Below are 19,624 nucleotides of genomic sequence, written 5' to 3'. Positions count from 1 at the left end.
GTAGTTAACTGATTTTTAGTCTGCTTCAAGGTAGGGTTGGTTCCAGCTGAATCCTCATCCAACCCATTTTTACTAAGTGACCTCTGAGGTGCCAGAGCACTTAGAGGAATACCCTCCAAAGGACTCTAAGAATGTGGCAGTGTTTTGCAGACAAGTACGGATTCAAAAAATAATTGAGAAAGGTGTGCAAAATAGGCCTGGGGTGTGTGATGGATGAGCCCCAATGTATTTCAAGCCAGAATAAGCCCTAAATGAGGGGGGAGGGATTTGGTTCACAACAAACTTCTTATGAAGTAAAGTTCCCCATTATAAAGATCCTATTCTAGCTGGAAGTTGGTAGGCTTGAATTTGTGATATCTGGGTTTGTGGACCGAATAAAATATTGTTTTATAAGTGGAATAGTTGGATGTTACCTTGGAGTGCATGTTTTGAATATTTTATATATACCGTATATAGCTGACAGATGAAGAATCAGTATCCCCTTTTCTCTCTCTTTTTTTTCTTTCTTTCTTTTTCCTTTATTTTTGTTTTTGTTTAGATTAGGGTTTTTCATGCTTTTTTGCATTATAAAAAGTGATTTTGTAGTTGATATTAACATTTGTATATGTTCTTTTAAGCTTCAATAAAATCTACTGTGGGGAAAAATAAATGGGTGGGCTTATTTACTCCTTTGTTGTATTTTGCACATCTGACTCAAGAGTAAGGCCGGCCCTGCCATGAGGAAAGAGTGAGGCAGCTGCCTCAGGCGGGAAATATGAAGGGTCTGTCAGTGGAGAAAGTTCTCTGTGTTCGTAGGCTGGGCAGCCTGTCCTGCACCCACTAAACTAGGCCACTGACCTCAAGGTGCAATGGAGGATGTTTAAATCAGATTCAGTGGTTTGCTGAGCTTTTATACATGAAGTGGAAGATGGCATCTTCTTGCCCTTTGCTTCAGGCAGAAAAGCCCCTTGATTTTCATGGGAAATTTTCATTGCTTGGATAACGTCATATTTGTTTTGCTGCTGAGTAATGGGCACCTCCAGTTCTGTTACCTATCCTGGTCTTTTCAAGCACAACTTGTTTGGAATGTATATTTCATATTATGATTGCTGTGGGATACAGCATTATGCAGACCCTCAGCTATGTCCATATTTTCCAGGGACAGTCCCAGATTTACAGAAGCCATCCCGGTTTCTGATTTGATCCTGTAATCTCCCGCTTTTCCTTAAGACATCCCTATTTTCATCAGAGAAATGTTGGAGGGCATGGAGTTATGCGACCCCTGAGCCAAGGAGACCATTAGGTCCAGTCACGGACAACTCTGGGGTTGTGCACTCATCTCGCTCTGTAGGCTGAGGGAGCTGGTGTTTGTCCGCAGCCAGCTTTCGGGTCATGTGGCTAGCATGACTAAGCCACTTCTGGTGAAACCAGAGCAGCGCATAGAAGCGCCATTTGCCTTCCTGCCGGAGTGGTACCTATTTATCTACTTGCGCTTTGACATGCTTTCAAACTGGTTGGCAGGAGCTGGGACCGAGCAACGGGAGCTCACCCCATCGCGGGGATTCGAACCGCCAACCTTCTGATCGGCAAGCCCTAGGCTCTGTGGTTTAGACCGCAGCGCCACCCGTGTCCCTTTATATAAAATACATTTATATAAAATAAATTTATCCCTTTCATCTTGTTCTTGTGCTTGGCTTTAGGTTCTGAGGGGCATGTTCTTCTTTTTGGTGTGTGTGTGAGATTCAGCATGGGATTGGCATGCAGGTGGTGAGTCCTTCCAGGTGCTTCAATGGTCCTGGAAAAAAGACTCTCCTGGAAGCAGAGTCCCTGCTCCCTCCCTTCTGTTTTAGCTGGATGACGTAGGCGTTGTCCCTTCCTCTTGTGCCACACCCTCCCCGGGGAAAGGTAAATTGCAGCTGACATGCAGCTGGAGTATTCTGTCAAAGGCAGCTGGTGACCTTGAGTGAACAGCACCTCAGGCAGGTAAGTGCTCACCTGAGAGAAGAGAATGGGAGAGGGGTAGAAAGGCACCACTAAGAGGTCCCTCAAGGAGGGAGAGAACAAATACCTGGAGCACTGAATGAGATTTCCTTGAAATAGTTGATGGCAAAGGTGTTTCATAGAGCTGGCTTGTATTTATTCAACCATTTTCTTGGTCATAAAAGGTGACAAGGAGATGTATGCAGGTGAGTGAGTTGGGGGCTACTGGGGGCTGAACACTCTCTCATGTGGCAGCCCCTTGTGGTTTTTTTCTTTTTTTAAAAAAAAATAATTATTGAATTATTACAGAAATAGAGAGAACAAACAAAGGAAAAAGGAAAAAGACACTCATTACACCCTTACCATACAGAAAGTAAATAAAGTTATTAGAAAACCAAATGAAAAACACAAATGACTGCTGGGGGCTGAGCACTCTGTCGTATGGCAGCCGCTTGTGTTTTTATACTGACTGTGGAGGAGACCTAGTCTAAGGTTGCCATCTTTTAAACAGTGAAAGTCAGGACACAAAAGTTGCTGAAGTGGTTTTTTTTTGGGGGGGGTAGTTGTTGAATTTTGGGGGGAGGGCAAAGTTGTTGAGTTTTTGGAAGGGAAAGTTGTTTGTTGAGTTTTTTTGGCAAAATTGCAAAAAAAATGACACTTTTGAGATTTTTTAAAGCAAAATCGCCAGAAACGACACTGCCGACGTGGGTTGTCATACGTCCAAATTTTAAATTTCTGCCCGGACACTGCTTCCAACTGCAGTATTCCAGGTATGTCCTGGAAATTCTGGATGCATGGCAACCCTGTTCTGGTTGCTTACCACATTTTTACTCAGGTTTGGTACAGATGGGATGAAATGCTTCATTTGTCCTGCTCCCCTCCAAGTAAAAAGCTAGCCTAGCAATTTATGTGTTTATTATGTGACCTAGTAACTTGGGGGGGGGGGCTGTTAATTAATTCATGGTGCATAAGAAGCAAATGCAAAGATACCTGCCCCAAGGAGCTCACAGCGTAAAAGTATGCACAGGGGAAAGCTGCAAATAGATGGAAGCTGGGGACCAAGCTAGCCTTTTCCACTCCCTGAAGTGCTGACTGTTGTGTCTTCCTTCTCCCTCTCGTGTGCAAAACACAAAAATGCAAAGTGCAGGACCCAGAAGGAAAGGGTCTTATGGTGCGGGGATGCCACACGATGGAAGCAGCAAGAAGGGTCAGGTGGTGTATAGGATTTGGGCAAAGAAATATCAATAGCAACTGGCAGTGCTGATACATTTTAAGAGCCTGGTCAGCTAAACAGAGGTGTAGTGTGGGGGGAGGCAGGGGGGCATGGCCCTGGCAGCACAATTTTGAGGGGGCACAAACCAGGCATCCCCATTCAGGGATCCCTGTCTCACACTGCCTGATGCTGGGGGTCTCTGGGCTCCTAATTCCAGGATGGTCTCACTGTCAGATCCCTGGCCCCCTCGCTGAATGGCTGATTGGCCAGTGCTCACCCACTCCTTGCTTGGACAGTGAGCTGGCACAGGCATGGACATAGGGAGGTGGGCAAGGGGTGACCCCAGAGTGGCCTCCTCTCCACGGGCATCAGGGGAATTTGCCCACCAAGGGCTGCATTGACCAGCTGGGCTCCCCCCTGCACAGGCAGGCAGGCAGGCAGTGCAGCACAGTCCCACTTGGTGCTGCTGGTGAGGGCTGGGCTGGCACAACAGGCTCTGTTCATCCTCCGTGGCCCCGGGCACCAGCAAACGCTGCTACACCACTGGAGCTAAAGTCCACTTTGGAAGATCAATAGAGCCTCTTTTCAAAACAGTTGCTCCTGTATCTTCGTTGTTTTAAAAAAAAAAACCCGCTCTTTCCTTTGTTGAATGGTTTACGAGTCTAATTTTTTAAAAAGCAATGTCACTGAACCTTTCTTCCTGTAACCCTTTTCAAATGACCACCCTAGCTTTGATCTCCTAGTATTCAGTTTCTTTCTGCTAATCCCTTCCTCATCCCGTTAAACTGGTTTTTTCAATTTATGATGGAAGGTGCCATAGTTAGTGATCCCTTGAAAGGCAGTGCTAAAAACGGAGGCCCCGAGTGCTCCTTTTATTGCTAAGCGACACACATCATGTCAAGCCTGCTTACTGAGCCAGGGATGCATAGAGGCGAGTTCTGAAAGAACTTGGGTTCCTAATATTAGAGGAGGGGAACCAAGATGTCAGGTGTTAAGAGGCTCAACATTTTAGAGGGTGTCATTGCTTTCTTATGCCTTTCATGAGAGGCTCGTCCACAAGGGAGTTTAGTGTGGCGCGGCACATGCCTTGATATTTTGGGTGCCGTGCACATGACATTTCCCCCATCCAACTAGCAGCCAATGGATTTTCAACAGGGAAAATCCAAAAATGGGAAGTAAATCCAATACAAAAATCGCATTGTGGGGGTGGGTTTTAGTGCCATTTCTGTGGTCCTATCTATCCCTACACACACACACACACACACACACACACACACACACACACACACCCTTTCCATTTTGCTTCTGTTAGCCAATAGAAAAGGATGCAGGTTCCTGGAATTTTTAAAATAATTTTTAAAACAGCTCACTTGTGCAGAAGAGATCTTCCACAAGGCAGTTGTATTTAATAATAATAATAATAATAATAATAATAATAATAATAATAATAATAAAGTTTGCCCTTGCAGGAACACAAAACAGGGAAGGAAAGGGGGGAAAGCGAGTGATTCCACATTGTTCCCTAACTCAGAGGGTGTGAGGCTTGTGCTAGGGAGGGTTTCTGCACATATCGGGGATTCAGCTGTTGGGGACAGCGTCCTGGCTGAAATCCCTGAAATGTCCAGGGAAATCTGGACATATGGCAACTCCTATCAGAAGTGGCTCAACAACTCAACAACTTTTGTGTCCAAATTTTCACTTTCTGAAATACGTGCAGAGATTTCATTCCGGGGCTCCCTGCTCCTACTCTGTTACTTGGCTAAAATCAGATTTTTCACCATTCTGCTTCAGTGCAAGGTGGGACCACCTGAAACAAGCACAATAGGTGTGCCTGGACCATTTCTCCACATTCAGCAGAAAGCTGCAGCAACGGAAGGGAAATATGATGAGGCTTGATGGGGCAGGTGGTTGTCGGCTTAGATTTGTTGTCCAGCTGTTGCTTCTTCTGCAGTAAAGGCAAGCCAGCTAGCTCAAGTTGTACTGGAGCCAGGACTGAAGTGTGGAAAAGGGCAAAGGCAGCAAAAAAATCTCAGCAAAACGCTCACAAGTAATTAAGACCGATAAGGAAATCGTTTATCAAAAACTATATTTAACAATAGGGTGAACAAGTTTCTAAAGCAAGAGGAGATCCTTTTAAACAAATAACATGAAGAACAGAACTAGAGAAGGGGAATGTGAATCTGAGAGCAATACAGGCACACCTATTGGTCCATGGCGGCCCACGAGATAAAATCCAAAGAGCAACAGCAGCAAAGTTCCTTTATTAAGATGGATTGAAAGTAATGAGCAAGCTTCCAAGTTCATCAGAATTCTTGTTCAGGGTGGACGTTAACAAAAAAGAAAAGGGAAATGGTGTGTGTGTGATTGAACTGTTACTAGGCCAGCGGCAGATTTAGAGGTTCGGCTACCCTGGGCATGGAGCCTCGAGAAGCAGGGGACACCAAACTGGCATCACACAGGGCACTGTGGAAATTTGAGACCCCCAAATCTACCACTGACTAGGCAATAGTCCTAAAAGGGAACAGAGGATGTTTTCTTCACACTTGATTTGGTTAGGCTGTGCACTTTGCAAAAAGCCCTCAGAGGTTGCAGTAGAATAATAGTCTCAGAGAACTGTAGAGATGGAAGGGATCATGACTGCTTTCCCTTTGAAATAATAAAAGCCTACAGTTCCTGAGGTAGGGATGCAGGTGGCGCTGTGGGTTAAACCACAGAGCCTAGGATTTGCCAATCAGAAGGTCGGCGGTTCGAATCCCCGTGAGGGGGTGAGCTCCCGTTGCTCGGTCCCTGCTCCTGCCAACCTAGCAGTTTGAAAGCACGTCAAAGTGCAAGTAGATAAATAGGTACCACTCCGGCGGGAAGGTAAATGGCGTTTCCGTGCGCTGCTCTGGTTCGCCAGAAGAGGCTTAGTCATGCTGGCCACATGACCCAGAAGCTGTATGCCGGCTCCCTTGGCCAAGATGAGCACCGCAACCCCAGAGTCGGTCACGACTGGACCTAATGGTCAGGGGTCCCTTTACCTTTACAGTTCCTGAGATCCAGCTTAATGGGAAAGAAGAATGGGGCAAGATGGTAACTCTGAGGTACCTCCCAGCCCTATCGTTGGCCAGTCCAGCAATGCGAATTGAACCAGAAGTCAGATACCAGAGAATCTAGGGCTCCTGTTGCCCATATAAACCTCCTGGCTGATTATTCTGGGCAGCCCAAAGTGAAGCATATGGTAGCCAATTTGCCCTCACATGGCCTGAATATGAAGGGCCAGGAGGGTTTACTGAATGCATCTTGGACCAAGACCCCTTCTCCACATCTTCTCTTCTCTCTCCTCTGCCCAGGTGGGTGGGTGCTAGGCTAGATGATCAATGTCACGGGTCAGATCGCAGGCTACGCCAAACATGTATAGCGCTAAAGGAGCAAATGAAAAGGAGAAAGCTTTGGGCAAGAAGAGAGTGATGAACCATGCCTACCTGCCCTTTCCCCAAAAAAGCTACCATCGCCCAGCTGCTTTTTTATGGTGGCTTCTGGATCCCAACCAGAGCCCAACCAGAGGAAAATCAGGTCAAGGAAAGGGGTGCTTGGGGAAATGATGTTGACCAGGAAAACCAAGCAGGTGTCAAGTGAGAGGATACAGGCAGTTTCATGCAGCCAGTGGGTGGGGATGCTGAACCAGTCTCAAGGTTGTGGGTTTGAGCCCCACGCTGGGCAAAAAGATTCCTGCATTGCAGGGAGTTGGACTAGATGACCCTTGTGGTCTCTTCCAGCTCCGTGATTCTATTATTTTAACTGGACCGCATGAAAATGCCTGTACCTGTTTGGTTTTGGGAACAGGTTTTACATGCTACAGTTTAAATATCCTCCCCCAAATCTAGGCCAGGGACTCTTCCATCTATAGCTGGTGCTCTTAAACAGTGGGATAGATGCATATCCCCCCTCCAGGACGAATATAATTCCAGAGTGAGACAGGATCCTTCCCTTACCAACTAGGACATATGAAGGTTAAAGGCCCTCTAATGGAGGATCCCCTTTGGTTCATATTGGGTTTACTAGGGATGGCTACTCTCCTGGCTTGACCAATCTGGGAAGAGCAGTCACTTGGTTCCAATGGTGTTTCCCTGGGTGCAGTTCTAGGAGGAGTCACAAATGTGTGGGAATCCTCATTTGCAGCAGTGGAGTCAAGGTTCTTAGCAGGCACCTCTGCCTGCAACATACCGTATTTTTCGCTCTATAACACGCACCCGACCATAACACGCACGTAGTTTTTAGAGGAGGAAAATCCGTAGGCATGCCACCCGTAGGCATTCCCTCCATAACACGCACAGACATTTCCCCTTACTTTCTAGGAGGAAAAAAGTGAGTGTTATGGTGCAAAAAATACGGTACTTAAACAGAGCTGCAGTGGTTTCGAGAAGCCAAGAAGAAGAAGAAGCCAAGTGTTATTCCCCCCCACCCCCTCGCCTATCTTGTTGTTGCCTTGGCTCTTCTTCAAGGTGCCTGTCCATTTGAGTTCCCGTGGGCTCTGAGGCAAAGTGGCATAGCCTCCCCTCTCCCAAGGTCATCAATTCCTGTGTCCCCTGGTTGGTCTTCTATGTCCCTGGCGCTGTGCCGTGATTGGTGCTCGCTTTAGTTGGATTCCTGTCTTCCAATGGTGATGGAGAGGAGAGCAGACCATTGATTTCAAAGGGAATGTTCCAACGGGTACCAGACCTTTTGTAGCTTTACCCCAACAAGGTAGGGGGAGGGAGAACATTCTGAGCAAGCATAACTCCGTGGCCATGCTCTGCTCCAACCCCACCATGTCTCCACCTCCACCCCTTTGAGCCACCAACATAGGGGCTCCACCAGCACAACGATGGTAGAACCACTGCGCTAATACATTTTCAGGCTCTGCCGGTGCCAGTGGAATTAAGAATGGTACTATTCCCAATCAGAAGGTGTATGTCAAGAGAACAATTGTACAAGAAGAGATCTTGGGTTATGTCCCTCCATCTCCAGATGGCTCTTTCATCTATAATAATAATAATAATAATAATAATAATAATATCAATAATTTATTATTTATACCCCATGCATATTAAAAACACGATAAAACATCAAACATTAAAAACTTCCCTAAACAGGGCTGCCTTCAAATGTCTTCTAAATAAGTCAGATAGTTGTTTATTTCCTTGACATCTGATGGGAGGCCGTTCTACAGGGCAGGCTCCACTACCAAGGAGGCCCTCTCCCTGGTTCCCTGTAGCTTCACTTATCGAAGTGAGGGAACCGCCAGAAGGCCCTTGGCCCTGGACCTCAGTGTCTGGGCTGAATGATGGGGGTGGAGACGCTACTTCAGGTATACTGGGCCGAGGCCGTTTAGGGCTTCAAAGGTCAGCACCAACACTTTGAATTGTGCTCGGAGGGGGGCTTTCCATGTTTGTGCAGCGGGACAGAACCAGATAGGCACCAGTTTGCTTAAAGTCCCCTCTGGGCTTCCTTTCCTCTTGCCCTGCCATGCGTAGACCTATTACGTGGCTCCTGACATTGGCAGTGATCCACTGTACACAATTTCTGCGTAACCATGACTGATTTGTGGTTTTCATTCATTCTTAAATTCTTCATCACCAAATTCCAGACCTTTGCCCTATAGGTGTCTTTCTCTTCCTTGGGTAAATACCTATGACGATGTTATCTTGGGCTGGTCACTTTCCTCCAGGGTCATTCATTTTCCTTGAGGAAATACCAGACCGCTGCTATTGTGATTGCAGCTTGCCATTGACAGTCAAAGTGCTTATTAATGGAGACTGAGTAAGTGACGGGAAAAAGAAGAAAAGGATCTGTCCCCACCTGACCTTCTGCTGGAATCTTGGTTTCCTGTAACTGCAGGGCAGGCATGTCACTGAACCTTTCTTCCTGTAACCCTTTTCAAATGACCACCCTAGCTTTGATCTCCTAGTATTCAGTTTCTTTCTGCTAATCCCTTCCTCATCCCGTTAAACTGGTTTTTTCAATTTATGATGGAAGGTGCCATAGTTAGTGATCCCTTGAAAGGCAGTGCTAAAAACGGAGGCCCCGAGTGCTCCTTTTATTGCTAAGCGACACACATCATGTCAAGCCTGCTTACTGAGCCAGGGATGCATAGAGGCGAGTTCTGAAAGAACTTGGGTTCCTAATATTAGAGGAGGGGAACCAAGATGTCAGGTGTTAAGAGGCTCAACATTTTAGAGGGTGTCATTGCTTTCTTATGCCTTTCATGAGAGGCTCGTCCACAAGGGAGTTTAGTGTGGCGCGGCACATGCCTTGATATTTTGGGTGCCGTGCACATGACATTTCCCCCATCCAACTAGCAGCCAATGGATTTTCAACAGGGAAAATCCAAAAATGGGAAGTAAATCCAATACAAAAATCGCATTGTGGGGGTGGGTTTTAGTGCCATTTCTGTGGTCCTATCTATCCCTACACACACACACACACACACACACACACACACACACACACACACCCCTTTCCATTTTGCTTCTGTTAGCCAATAGAAAAGGATGCAGGTTCCTGGAATTTTTAAAATAATTTTTAAAACAGCTCACTTGTGCAGAAGAGATCTTCCACAAGGCAGTTGTATTTAATAATAATAATAATAATAATAATAATAATAATAATAATAATAAAGTTTGCCCTTGCAGGAACACAAAACAGGGAAGGAAAGGGGGGAAAGCGAGTGATTCCACATTGTTCCCTAACTCAGAGGGTGTGAGGCTTGTGCTAGGGAGGGTTTCTGCACATATCGGGGATTCAGCTGTTGGGGACAGCGTCCTGGCTGAAATCCCTGAAATGTCCAGGGAAATCTGGACATATGGCAACTCCTATCAGAAGTGGCTCAACAACTCAACAACTTTTGTGTCCAAATTTTCACTTTCTGAAATACGTGCAGAGATTTCATTCCGGGGCTCCCTGCTCCTACTCTGTTACTTGGCTAAAATCAGATTTTTCACCATTCTGCTTCAGTGCAAGGTGGGACCACCTGAAACAAGCACAATAGGTGTGCCTGGACCATTTCTCCACATTCAGCAGAAAGCTGCAGCAACGGAAGGGAAATATGATGAGGCTTGATGGGGCAGGTGGTTGTCGGCTTAGATTTGTTGTCCAGCTGTTGCTTCTTCTGCAGTAAAGGCAAGCCAGCTAGCTCAAGTTGTACTGGAGCCAGGACTGAAGTGTGGAAAAGGGCAAAGGCAGCAAAAAAATCTCAGCAAAACGCTCACAAGTAATTAAGACCGATAAGGAAATCGTTTATCAAAAACTATATTTAACAATAGGGTGAACAAGTTTCTAAAGCAAGAGGAGATCCTTTTAAACAAATAACATGAAGAACAGAACTAGAGAAGGGGAATGTGAATCTGAGAGCAATACAGGCACACCTATTGGTCCATGGCGGCCCACGAGATAAAATCCAAAGAGCAACAGCAGCAAAGTTCCTTTATTAAGATGGATTGAAAGTAATGAGCAAGCTTCCAAGTTCATCAGAATTCTTGTTCAGGGTGGACGTTAACAAAAAAGAAAAGGGAAATGGTGTGTGTGTGATTGAACTGTTACTAGGCCAGCGGCAGATTTAGAGGTTCGGCTACCCTGGGCATGGAGCCTCGAGAAGCAGGGGACACCAAACTGGCATCACACAGGGCACTGTGGAAATTTGAGACCCCCAAATCTACCACTGACTAGGCAATAGTCCTAAAAGGGAACAGAGGATGTTTTCTTCACACTTGATTTGGTTAGGCTGTGCACTTTGCAAAAAGCCCTCAGAGGTTGCAGTAGAATAATAGTCTCAGAGAACTGTAGAGATGGAAGGGATCATGACTGCTTTCCCTTTGAAATAATAAAAGCCTACAGTTCCTGAGGTAGGGATGCAGGTGGCGCTGTGGGTTAAACCACAGAGCCTAGGATTTGCCAATCAGAAGGTCGGCGGTTCGAATCCCCGTGAGGGGGTGAGCTCCCGTTGCTCGGTCCCTGCTCCTGCCAACCTAGCAGTTTGAAAGCACGTCAAAGTGCAAGTAGATAAATAGGTACCACTCCGGCGGGAAGGTAAATGGCGTTTCCGTGCGCTGCTCTGGTTCGCCAGAAGAGGCTTAGTCATGCTGGCCACATGACCCAGAAGCTGTATGCCGGCTCCCTTGGCCAAGATGAGCACCGCAACCCCAGAGTCGGTCACGACTGGACCTAATGGTCAGGGGTCCCTTTACCTTTACAGTTCCTGAGATCCAGCTTAATGGGAAAGAAGAATGGGGCAAGATGGTAACTCTGAGGTACCTCCCAGCCCTATCGTTGGCCAGTCCAGCAATGCGAATTGAACCAGAAGTCAGATACCAGAGAATCTAGGGCTCCTGTTGCCCATATAAACCTCCTGGCTGATTATTCTGGGCAGCCCAAAGTGAAGCATATGGTAGCCAATTTGCCCTCACATGGCCTGAATATGAAGGGCCAGGAGGGTTTACTGAATGCATCTTGGACCAAGACCCCTTCTCCACATCTTCTCTTCTCTCTCCTCTGCCCAGGTGGGTGGGTGCTAGGCTAGATGATCAATGTCACGGGTCAGATCGCAGGCTACGCCAAACATGTATAGCGCTAAAGGAGCAAATGAAAAGGAGAAAGCTTTGGGCAAGAAGAGAGTGATGAACCATGCCTACCTGCCCTTTCCCCAAAAAAGCTACCATCGCCCAGCTGCTTTTTTATGGTGGCTTCTGGATCCCAACCAGAGCCCAACCAGAGGAAAATCAGGTCAAGGAAAGGGGTGCTTGGGGAAATGATGCTGACCAGGAAAACCAAGCAGGTGTCAAGTGAGAGGATACAGGCAGTTTCATGCAGCCAGTGGGTGGGGATGCTGAACCAGTCTCAAGGTTGTGGGTTTGAGCCCCACGCTGGGCAAAAAGATTCCTGCATCGCAGGGAGTTGGACTAGATGACCCTTGTGGTCTCTTCCAGCTCCGTGATTCTATTATTTTAACTGGACCGCATGAAAATGCCTGTACCTGTTTGGTTTTGGGAACAGGTTTTACATGCAACAGTTTAAATATCCTCCCCCAAAGCTAGGCCAGGGACTCTTCCATCTATAGCTGGTGCTCTTAAATAGTGGGATAGATGCAGGACGAATATAATTCCAGAGTGAGACAGGATCCTTCCCTTACCAACTAGGACATATGAAGGTTAAAGGCCCTCTAATGGAGGATCCCCTTTGGTTCATATTGGGTTTACTAGGGATGGCTACTCTCCTGGCTTGACCAATCTGGGAAGAGCAGTCACTTGGTTCCAATGGTGTTTCCCTGGGTGCAGTTCTAGGAGGAGTCACAAATGTGTGGGAATCCTCATTTGCAGCAGTGGAGTCAAGGTTCTTAGCAGGCACCTCTGCCTGCAACATACTTAAACAGAGCTGCAGTGGTTTGGAGAAGCCAAGAAGAAGAAGAAGCCAAGTGTTATTCCCCCCCACCCCCTCGCCTATTTTGTTGTTGCCTTGGCTCTTCTTCAAGGTGCCTGTCCATTTGAGTTCCCGTGGGCTCTGAGGCAAAGTGGCATAGTCTCCCCTCTCCCAAGGTCATCAATTCCTGTGTCCCCTGGTTGGTCTTCTACGTCCCTGGCGCTTGCTGTGATTGGTGCTCGCTTTAGTTAGATTCCTGTCTTCCAATGGTGATGGAGAGGAGAGCAGACCATTGATTTCAAAGGGAATGTTCCAACGGGTACCAGACCTTTTGTAGCTTTACCCCAACAAGGTAGGGGGAGGGAGCACATTCTGAGCAAGCATAACTCCGAGGCCATGCTCTGCTCCAACCCCACCATGTCTCCACCTCCACCCCTTTGAGCCACCAACACAGGGGCTCCACCAGCACAACGATGGTAGAACCACTGCGCTAATACATTTTCAGGCTCTGCCGGTGCCAGTGGAATTAAGAATGGTACTATTCCCAATCAGAAGGTGTATGTCAAGAGAACAATTGTACAAGAAGAGATCTTGGGTTATGTCCCTCCATCTCCAGATGGCTCTTTCATCTATAATAATAATAATAATATTAATAATTTATTATTTATACCCCACGCATATTAAAAACACGATAAAACATCAAACATTAAAAACTTCCCTAAATGTCTTCTAAATAAGTCAGATAGTTGTTTATTTCCTTGACATCTGATGGGAGGCCATTCTACAGGGCAGGCTCCACTACCAAGAAGGCCCTCTCCCTGGTTCCCTGTAGCTTCACTTATCGAAGTGAGGGAACCATCAGAAGGCCCTTGGCGCTGGACCTCAGTGTCTGGGCTGAATGATGGGGGTGGAGACGCTACTTCAGGTACACTGGGCCGAGGCCGTTTAGGGCTTCAAAGGTCAGCACCAACACTTTGAATTGTGCTCAGAGGGGGGCATTCCATGTTTGTGCAGCGGGACAGAACCAGATAGGCACCAGTTTGCTTAAAGTCCCCTCTGGGCTTCCTTTCCTCTTGCCCTGCCATGCGTAGACCTATTACGTGGCTCCTGACATTGGCAGTGATCCACTGTACACAATTTCTGCGTAACCATGACTGATTTGTGGTTTTCATTCATTCTTAAATTTTCATCACCAAATTCCAGACCTTTGCCCTATAGGTGTCTTTCTCTTCCTTAGGTAAATACCTATGACGATGTTATCTTGGGCTGGTCACTTTCCTCCAGGGTCATTCATTTTCCTTGAGGAAATACCAGACCGCTGCTATTGTGATTGCAGCTTGCCATTGGCAGTCAAAGTGCTTATTAATGGAGACTGAGTAAGTGACGGGAAAAAGAAGAAAAGGATCTGTCCCCACCTGACCTTCTGCTGGAATCTTGGTTTCCTGTAACTGCAGGGCAGGAGAGGTCAAAGATTCTGAAGCTGCTTCAGCTTCCTTAGTTATCTCTGGTGTTCCAGGATCCTGGCTCAGAACTCCAGGATCCTGTGGTTGCTGAGTCAGTCGTTGCACTATGAACATTGCACTTACTGTTTAGCGAAAAGGTGATGGCAGCAGTGCAACAGACCTTTTATATTTATCTTATACTACTGAGATAAAGCTACTGGACATGATAAGAGAACAAATATTAATATTGGTGCGCACGCGCACACGCGCGCACACACACACACTAGGCCCAGGTTAAATTTGAGATTTGTACTAGTTGTCAAGTAAAGTAATTTACTTATGCTTGCAAATACAGTGGTACCTTGGGTTAAGTACTTAATTCGTTCCAGAGGTCCGTTCTTAACCTGAAACTGTTCTTAACCTGAAGCACCACTTTAGCTAATGGGGCCTCCTGCTGCTGCTGCCGTGCCGCCGGAGCACAATTTCTGTTCTCATCCTGAGGCAAAGTTTTTAACCCGAGGTACTATTTCTGGGTTAGTGGAGTCTGTAACCTGAAGCGTATGTAACCCGAGGTACCACTGTACTCTATATTTTAATTAGCCACTGAAGGGTAAAAGGGCATATTATTTTGTTATCAGGGCTTTGTAGTTAATATTTCCCCTCTGCTTTTTTAAAATTTCCCCAGGGACTCCCCAAAATACATTATGGAAACCTGTATTCCCATACATACACCACAGTTGCCGGAAGGAGACATACAAGGCACCATCCAACCACCTTAGGGACTCCACTTGGGATTTGTATAGGGTTTACTCTTTAGCCTTTTCTTCTCCTAAAGATATCCCACAATGCAGTGGAGGTTTAGGATCAGAGTTTTCCTTCTCCTAGATGGGCTGCCTGTCTTCACATGCAAGGAAAGTACTTAAGTCACCGAGGGTTTGAGACCCTTCAACAAATCTCACCTGGTTTAGCCAGCAATCAAAGTATTTTCCTGGGGTGTGGCTGCTGTCGCTTGCTGATAGCTTCTAGGAACCCACCCTGAATGCAGGGTGGGGACCAATGGTGGACAAACTATTCCAGAAGGAGCATGACGTGGTACTACCCCTGCCCTAACAACCCATACATCCAACTTATACACATCTGTAAAACACATTATTATTATTGAGTGATATTATTAAGTTAGTATAAACCTTTGGAATTGATCTTTGATTGTCTGGAAAACTCTTAAATGAAATGAAGCACCACCAGTCTCCCACAAAGGTATCTTTGTTCTTTGTTCTTTCCAGCCTTCATTTGTGAGTCAAATTTTCCATAAGGGCAATATGCCATACTCTCTTGTACAACTGCGGTTTATAGCTTAACCAACAACAACATACCCAAAACAGAGCTCCTTCTCCCTATAAATTTCAACAACATTAGGGTTGTGTTCAACAAAGTTCAACATAGAGTATACCCACTGAAATGAAGGGGCCTAAGATAGTCGCGTCCATTAATTAAAATGAGTCTACACTGAGTATTACTAAGGTTGGATCCAACCCATCCTCTGAGAGAGACACAAAAGCTGTCATAAGATTCTGAGATAGAATTTAGCAATCATTAAACAATTCCACCAAACGTGTATAAAGTCTGCCATTTTAGCATCACATGTACACCATGTAAGCTATTCCTGTTTCAGAAGAATAACTTAGTGCTCTAAACGTGTTGAGACTACCTGTATTGCTCAATTTGCCTCCTGCACCTGCTGAATTTTTGTTTGTGCTGCTGCTCTTTCGGTGCATTCTAACTTTTTTATGGCCTAATTTGGAAATACAGGGAGGAATTCCATGTAGCACAATGGCAATTGTTCCATCAGTGCAAGCTTTTCAGCTTACCAGACACCCTGGCACACACCCAGCTGGGCCCTTTACCCAGAGTTTGTGTTTCCTTTTGGAAGTGAGGCACAGTGGAGACTGCGTGGTCTTTATTTGGTTAATTGACACATACATATATACAACCTGAGCCTATGATGGAGAGGGTCCCAGCATAATCACCCCAAGAAGTTATTGTTTCTCCCGTAGCCACAGCTGTGGATCCCAGCAGAAATCAAACATCATGCTCTCCCTCTGTGCCTTTCCATCCTGCAGCTTTTCCTCTAGTTCACACCACAGTCCCCAAAACGTTAACTTTGTCTTTCTAGCTGGGGGAGGGGCCCCACCCATTTGCTGTCTCGGACAGAGCCCCTTCCCTTTCTTTTCCTTTAATGGCTCATCACCCAGGTGATTACCTCATCAGGACGCTGGTCTGGCTTATAGTTTAACATTTACTGGATCCAGGAATTCAGGAGTCTGACATCCATAAACTCATATAACAATTTATTCGGATTCCAATGGATCTGTAAATAGATGGGTTGAGTGAATAATGCCAATCCCTGAGAGTGCATATTTTCCTTCCAGAAACAGATTGCAAGGGCAAGAAGGCAGGTGTTATGAGCAGGGTTTGAGTGTGTCTGCAGTTGGCAGACTGATTCTATGTGCGCCCAGCCTGATCCCCAAAGCTCCCCTTGTGCACGCACACACACGCACACACACACACACACAGAGAGAGAGAGAGAGAGAGAGAGAGAGAGAGAGAACAGAATTCACCTCCCTTTCACTGGGCTTCTCTTTTTCAGGTTGTCTTTGGAAACGGGACAGAGCTGGCCAGGATCTCTCCCCCGCTCACATACAGTCTGCAAGTGCCCTCCTCCTGCACACCAAAAGTATGGAAGGTGCCAGGAAGATGTTCATGACCCAGCTGCAGAATTTGCCCACCGTGGTCCTCTTCATTTCCTGCTCTGCTTTCCTTTTCCTACTTGTTGCGAAGAACGAATGGGAGTCTCTCGAGACGCTTTCCTCACTGCCCGACATCAAGCCCAAGGGTGGTCCAAATTCCGCAGGCGATCGTAAAAGTGCCATGGTATTTGAATGGGAATCTGCACTGGAGAGGACAAAGGAGACCAAGCCCTCTGGTCTTATTTCACCACCACAACCAGTGGCCAAGCGGCATCCCTTGGAGGTTGTCTATTCCACTGATTATAAGTTCCTTCTCAACGAGCCAAAGAAATGCCAGGAGAGGAGCCCTTTCTTGATCCTGCTGGTGATAACTGAGCCCCAGGATTTTGCCACAAGGCAGGCCATCCGGCAGACGTGGGGCAATGAGAGCTCGGTGCCTGGGGTTTCCATTCTTCGTCTTTTTCTGACGGGTGTCCACCCAAAATTTGGATATCCTCTCCAGGCCCTTTTGGAAGAGGAGAGTTCCATCCACAGAGACATTATTCAGCAGGACTTCCTGGATACCTACAACAACCTTACCCTGAAGACTCTGATGGGCATGGAGTGGATAAGCAAGTTCTGCCCCAATGCCACCTACGTGGTGAAGGCAGACAGTGACATCTTTCTCAATGTGAACTACATGGTGTCCCAGCTGCTGCAGCCTCACCTGCCACCCAAGAAGAACTACATGACAGGGTACATCTACTGGAAAACAAAGCCACTGCGTGACAAGGCCTACAAGTGGTATGTGCCAAAGGCGGTGTACCCAAATGAGACCTACCCGCCCTATTGCGCAGGCCCAGGGTATGTGCTCTCTGGGGATCTGGCCAAGAAGATCTACCAGGTAGCAAAGACCATCAGGGTCATTAACATGGAAGATGCCTTCATGGGAATCTGCCTGTATGAGCTGGGCATCAGTGTGACAGAAAGCCCCTGGGGTCTCTTCAACGTGTACAAAGTCAAGTATGAGAAGTGCAAGTTCTCCAAGGTGGTGGTGGTGCATCACTACGGGCCAGAGGAGCTGCTGCAGATTTGGCCTGGCTTTCAGGACCAGAACCAGACTTGCAAGAGTTAAAAGGGAGGGAGGTGAACAGACACACAGCCTCTTGTGGAGAAGTTGGCACAGAGGACTGGCAACATGTGGGCATGTTCCTGTACAATGGACAAATCCATGCCAACAAATTGAGATGAGGAAAGTGAAGGATGGCTCAGAGAAGAAGGGAGATTCTGTGCTTGTCAAAATCGGTATTTATGCCCTCAGAAGCGAGCTGGTCCCACATAACATGCTCATCGTGCCATGTGGTTCGTTCCCATTCACACTGCTCTCCTCCCCATAGAATCTCTGCAGCTTCCCATAGCAGCTTGTTTGGTCTGCTCTGAACTTACCATTGTGCTACTAATGTGCCAAATTGACAACCTCAGAGTTTTGAGATCATCACAGCCAGCACCTCAACTACTGGAAGAGAGCAACCCTCAGGCCATGCAGATGTGGCACTACGTAGGGTTGCCATATATCCAGGATTTTCCGAAAATATCCTCTTTTTGGGGTCCTACATGCCCATCCAGGGGGAATTTTACATTTTAAAGCAATTGTTCAGGATTTTGGGTATTTAAATATATATAATTTTTTTTGTGTGCAAGCAATTCTGTATGTTTACCTCTTGAAATATGGCAACTAAAACAATTTTTGTGTCTGCAAACCCTACACTAGGGCAATGCAGAGTTCACCTTTTCCAACATGTTGAAGTGCAGCCTGGCCATCTTTAGAGTAATTTAAAGCAGATCAGTAGAAGTTTCCTTCACAGTAGGAAGCCATACTCCACATAGGACCTGCCTCTTTGGGTTGTTGCCAGTTGTGCAAAAGACTTATTTGTCATCTTCTGTTGCTTTTTCATATATATAAATATATATATATGCACACACACATACACTGTCTGTTTTCAAAGAGCTTCTCCCAAGACACAACGCAGCATTATTTATACATGAATCACCATAAAGATGTTAACCCAGCAATTCCCTGTTCTCTTTGAAGGATGAGATAAGGTTGAAAAGGAGGGAAAAGGTAAATCCTCAACCAGGGAAGAGCATTCAGAAAAAGTGCCGTTTTTTTTGCTCTATAAAATGCACCTGACCATAAGACGCACCTAGTTTTTGGAGGAGGAAGAACTGGGAATGCCCAGAACCCCCCCAACCCTAAAGCACCTACACCCCGCAAAACAACTAAAAAACATTAGAAAGCAGGCAGCACATATCAGCCAACCCTCCCCTAAGCCAAAAGAGCCTAGTTCATCATTAAAAATTGGTAGGGGCTGGGGGGTCTTAATGGGCCTTGGAGCTACAGTGGGGATCCCAAGAACAGACTTGATTTTTTTGACTGAATGCCTTTTTCACTTGTCTTATAATTTTGGTCGGAGACTTAAATGCCTATGTAAGAAAAACCCCGTTGTCCCCTATTTAATTCATATAATCTATGTCTTTTGTTTTATTGTGATTTTATTAAACTGATTTATTTATATATCTGTATCTTGTTTTTTTAGTATTGTTTGTGTTTCTTTATTGTAAGTTGCTTTGCGGGCCGCTAAGTGGGAGAAAAGTAGAGTCTAAAATAATGCTGTGATTACGATGATACAATCTGATAAGTGTTTTACTAGCTCGTAATATATAAGAAAGCCACTTGCCAGGTTTCTCGTATACCCTGAGGCCACCCCAGAATAGACTCCGGGTGGGAATATGTTCCAGGTCACAGATATAATGAAATCGTCAGTCTACAACAACATTTTCACTTACTGAAACTTCTTTCGGCTTCTGCCAGTTATTGGTGTTGCCCAAAAACCCATAACACACGTTGCTGA

General features: G+C 46.1%; 1 protein-coding gene across 1 annotated transcript; it reads left to right on the top strand.

The window, feature by feature from the left end:
• The first annotated feature begins 1,727 nt into the window (after positions 1-1,727).
• Positions 1,728-19,287, top strand: LOC310752776 (beta-1,3-galactosyltransferase 1-like). Its single transcript, XM_083593771.1, has 2 exons — positions 1,728-1,962; positions 16,634-19,287. Exon 2 carries the CDS (start codon positions 16,723-16,725, stop codon positions 17,845-17,847), a length of 1,125 nt encoding a protein of 374 aa, XP_083449897.1. The 5' UTR covers positions 1,728-1,962; positions 16,634-16,722; the 3' UTR covers positions 17,848-19,287.
• The last annotated feature ends 337 nt before the right edge of the window (positions 19,288-19,624 follow it).

The sequence above is a fragment of the Podarcis filfolensis genome, assembly GCF_964270895.1.
Source record: "Podarcis filfolensis genome assembly, chromosome: 17".
NCBI lineage: Eukaryota > Metazoa > Chordata > Lepidosauria > Squamata > Lacertidae > Podarcis > Podarcis filfolensis.
Note: the sequence above shows the minus strand (reverse complement) of the source record. Positions and strands in the feature narration are given on the sequence as shown.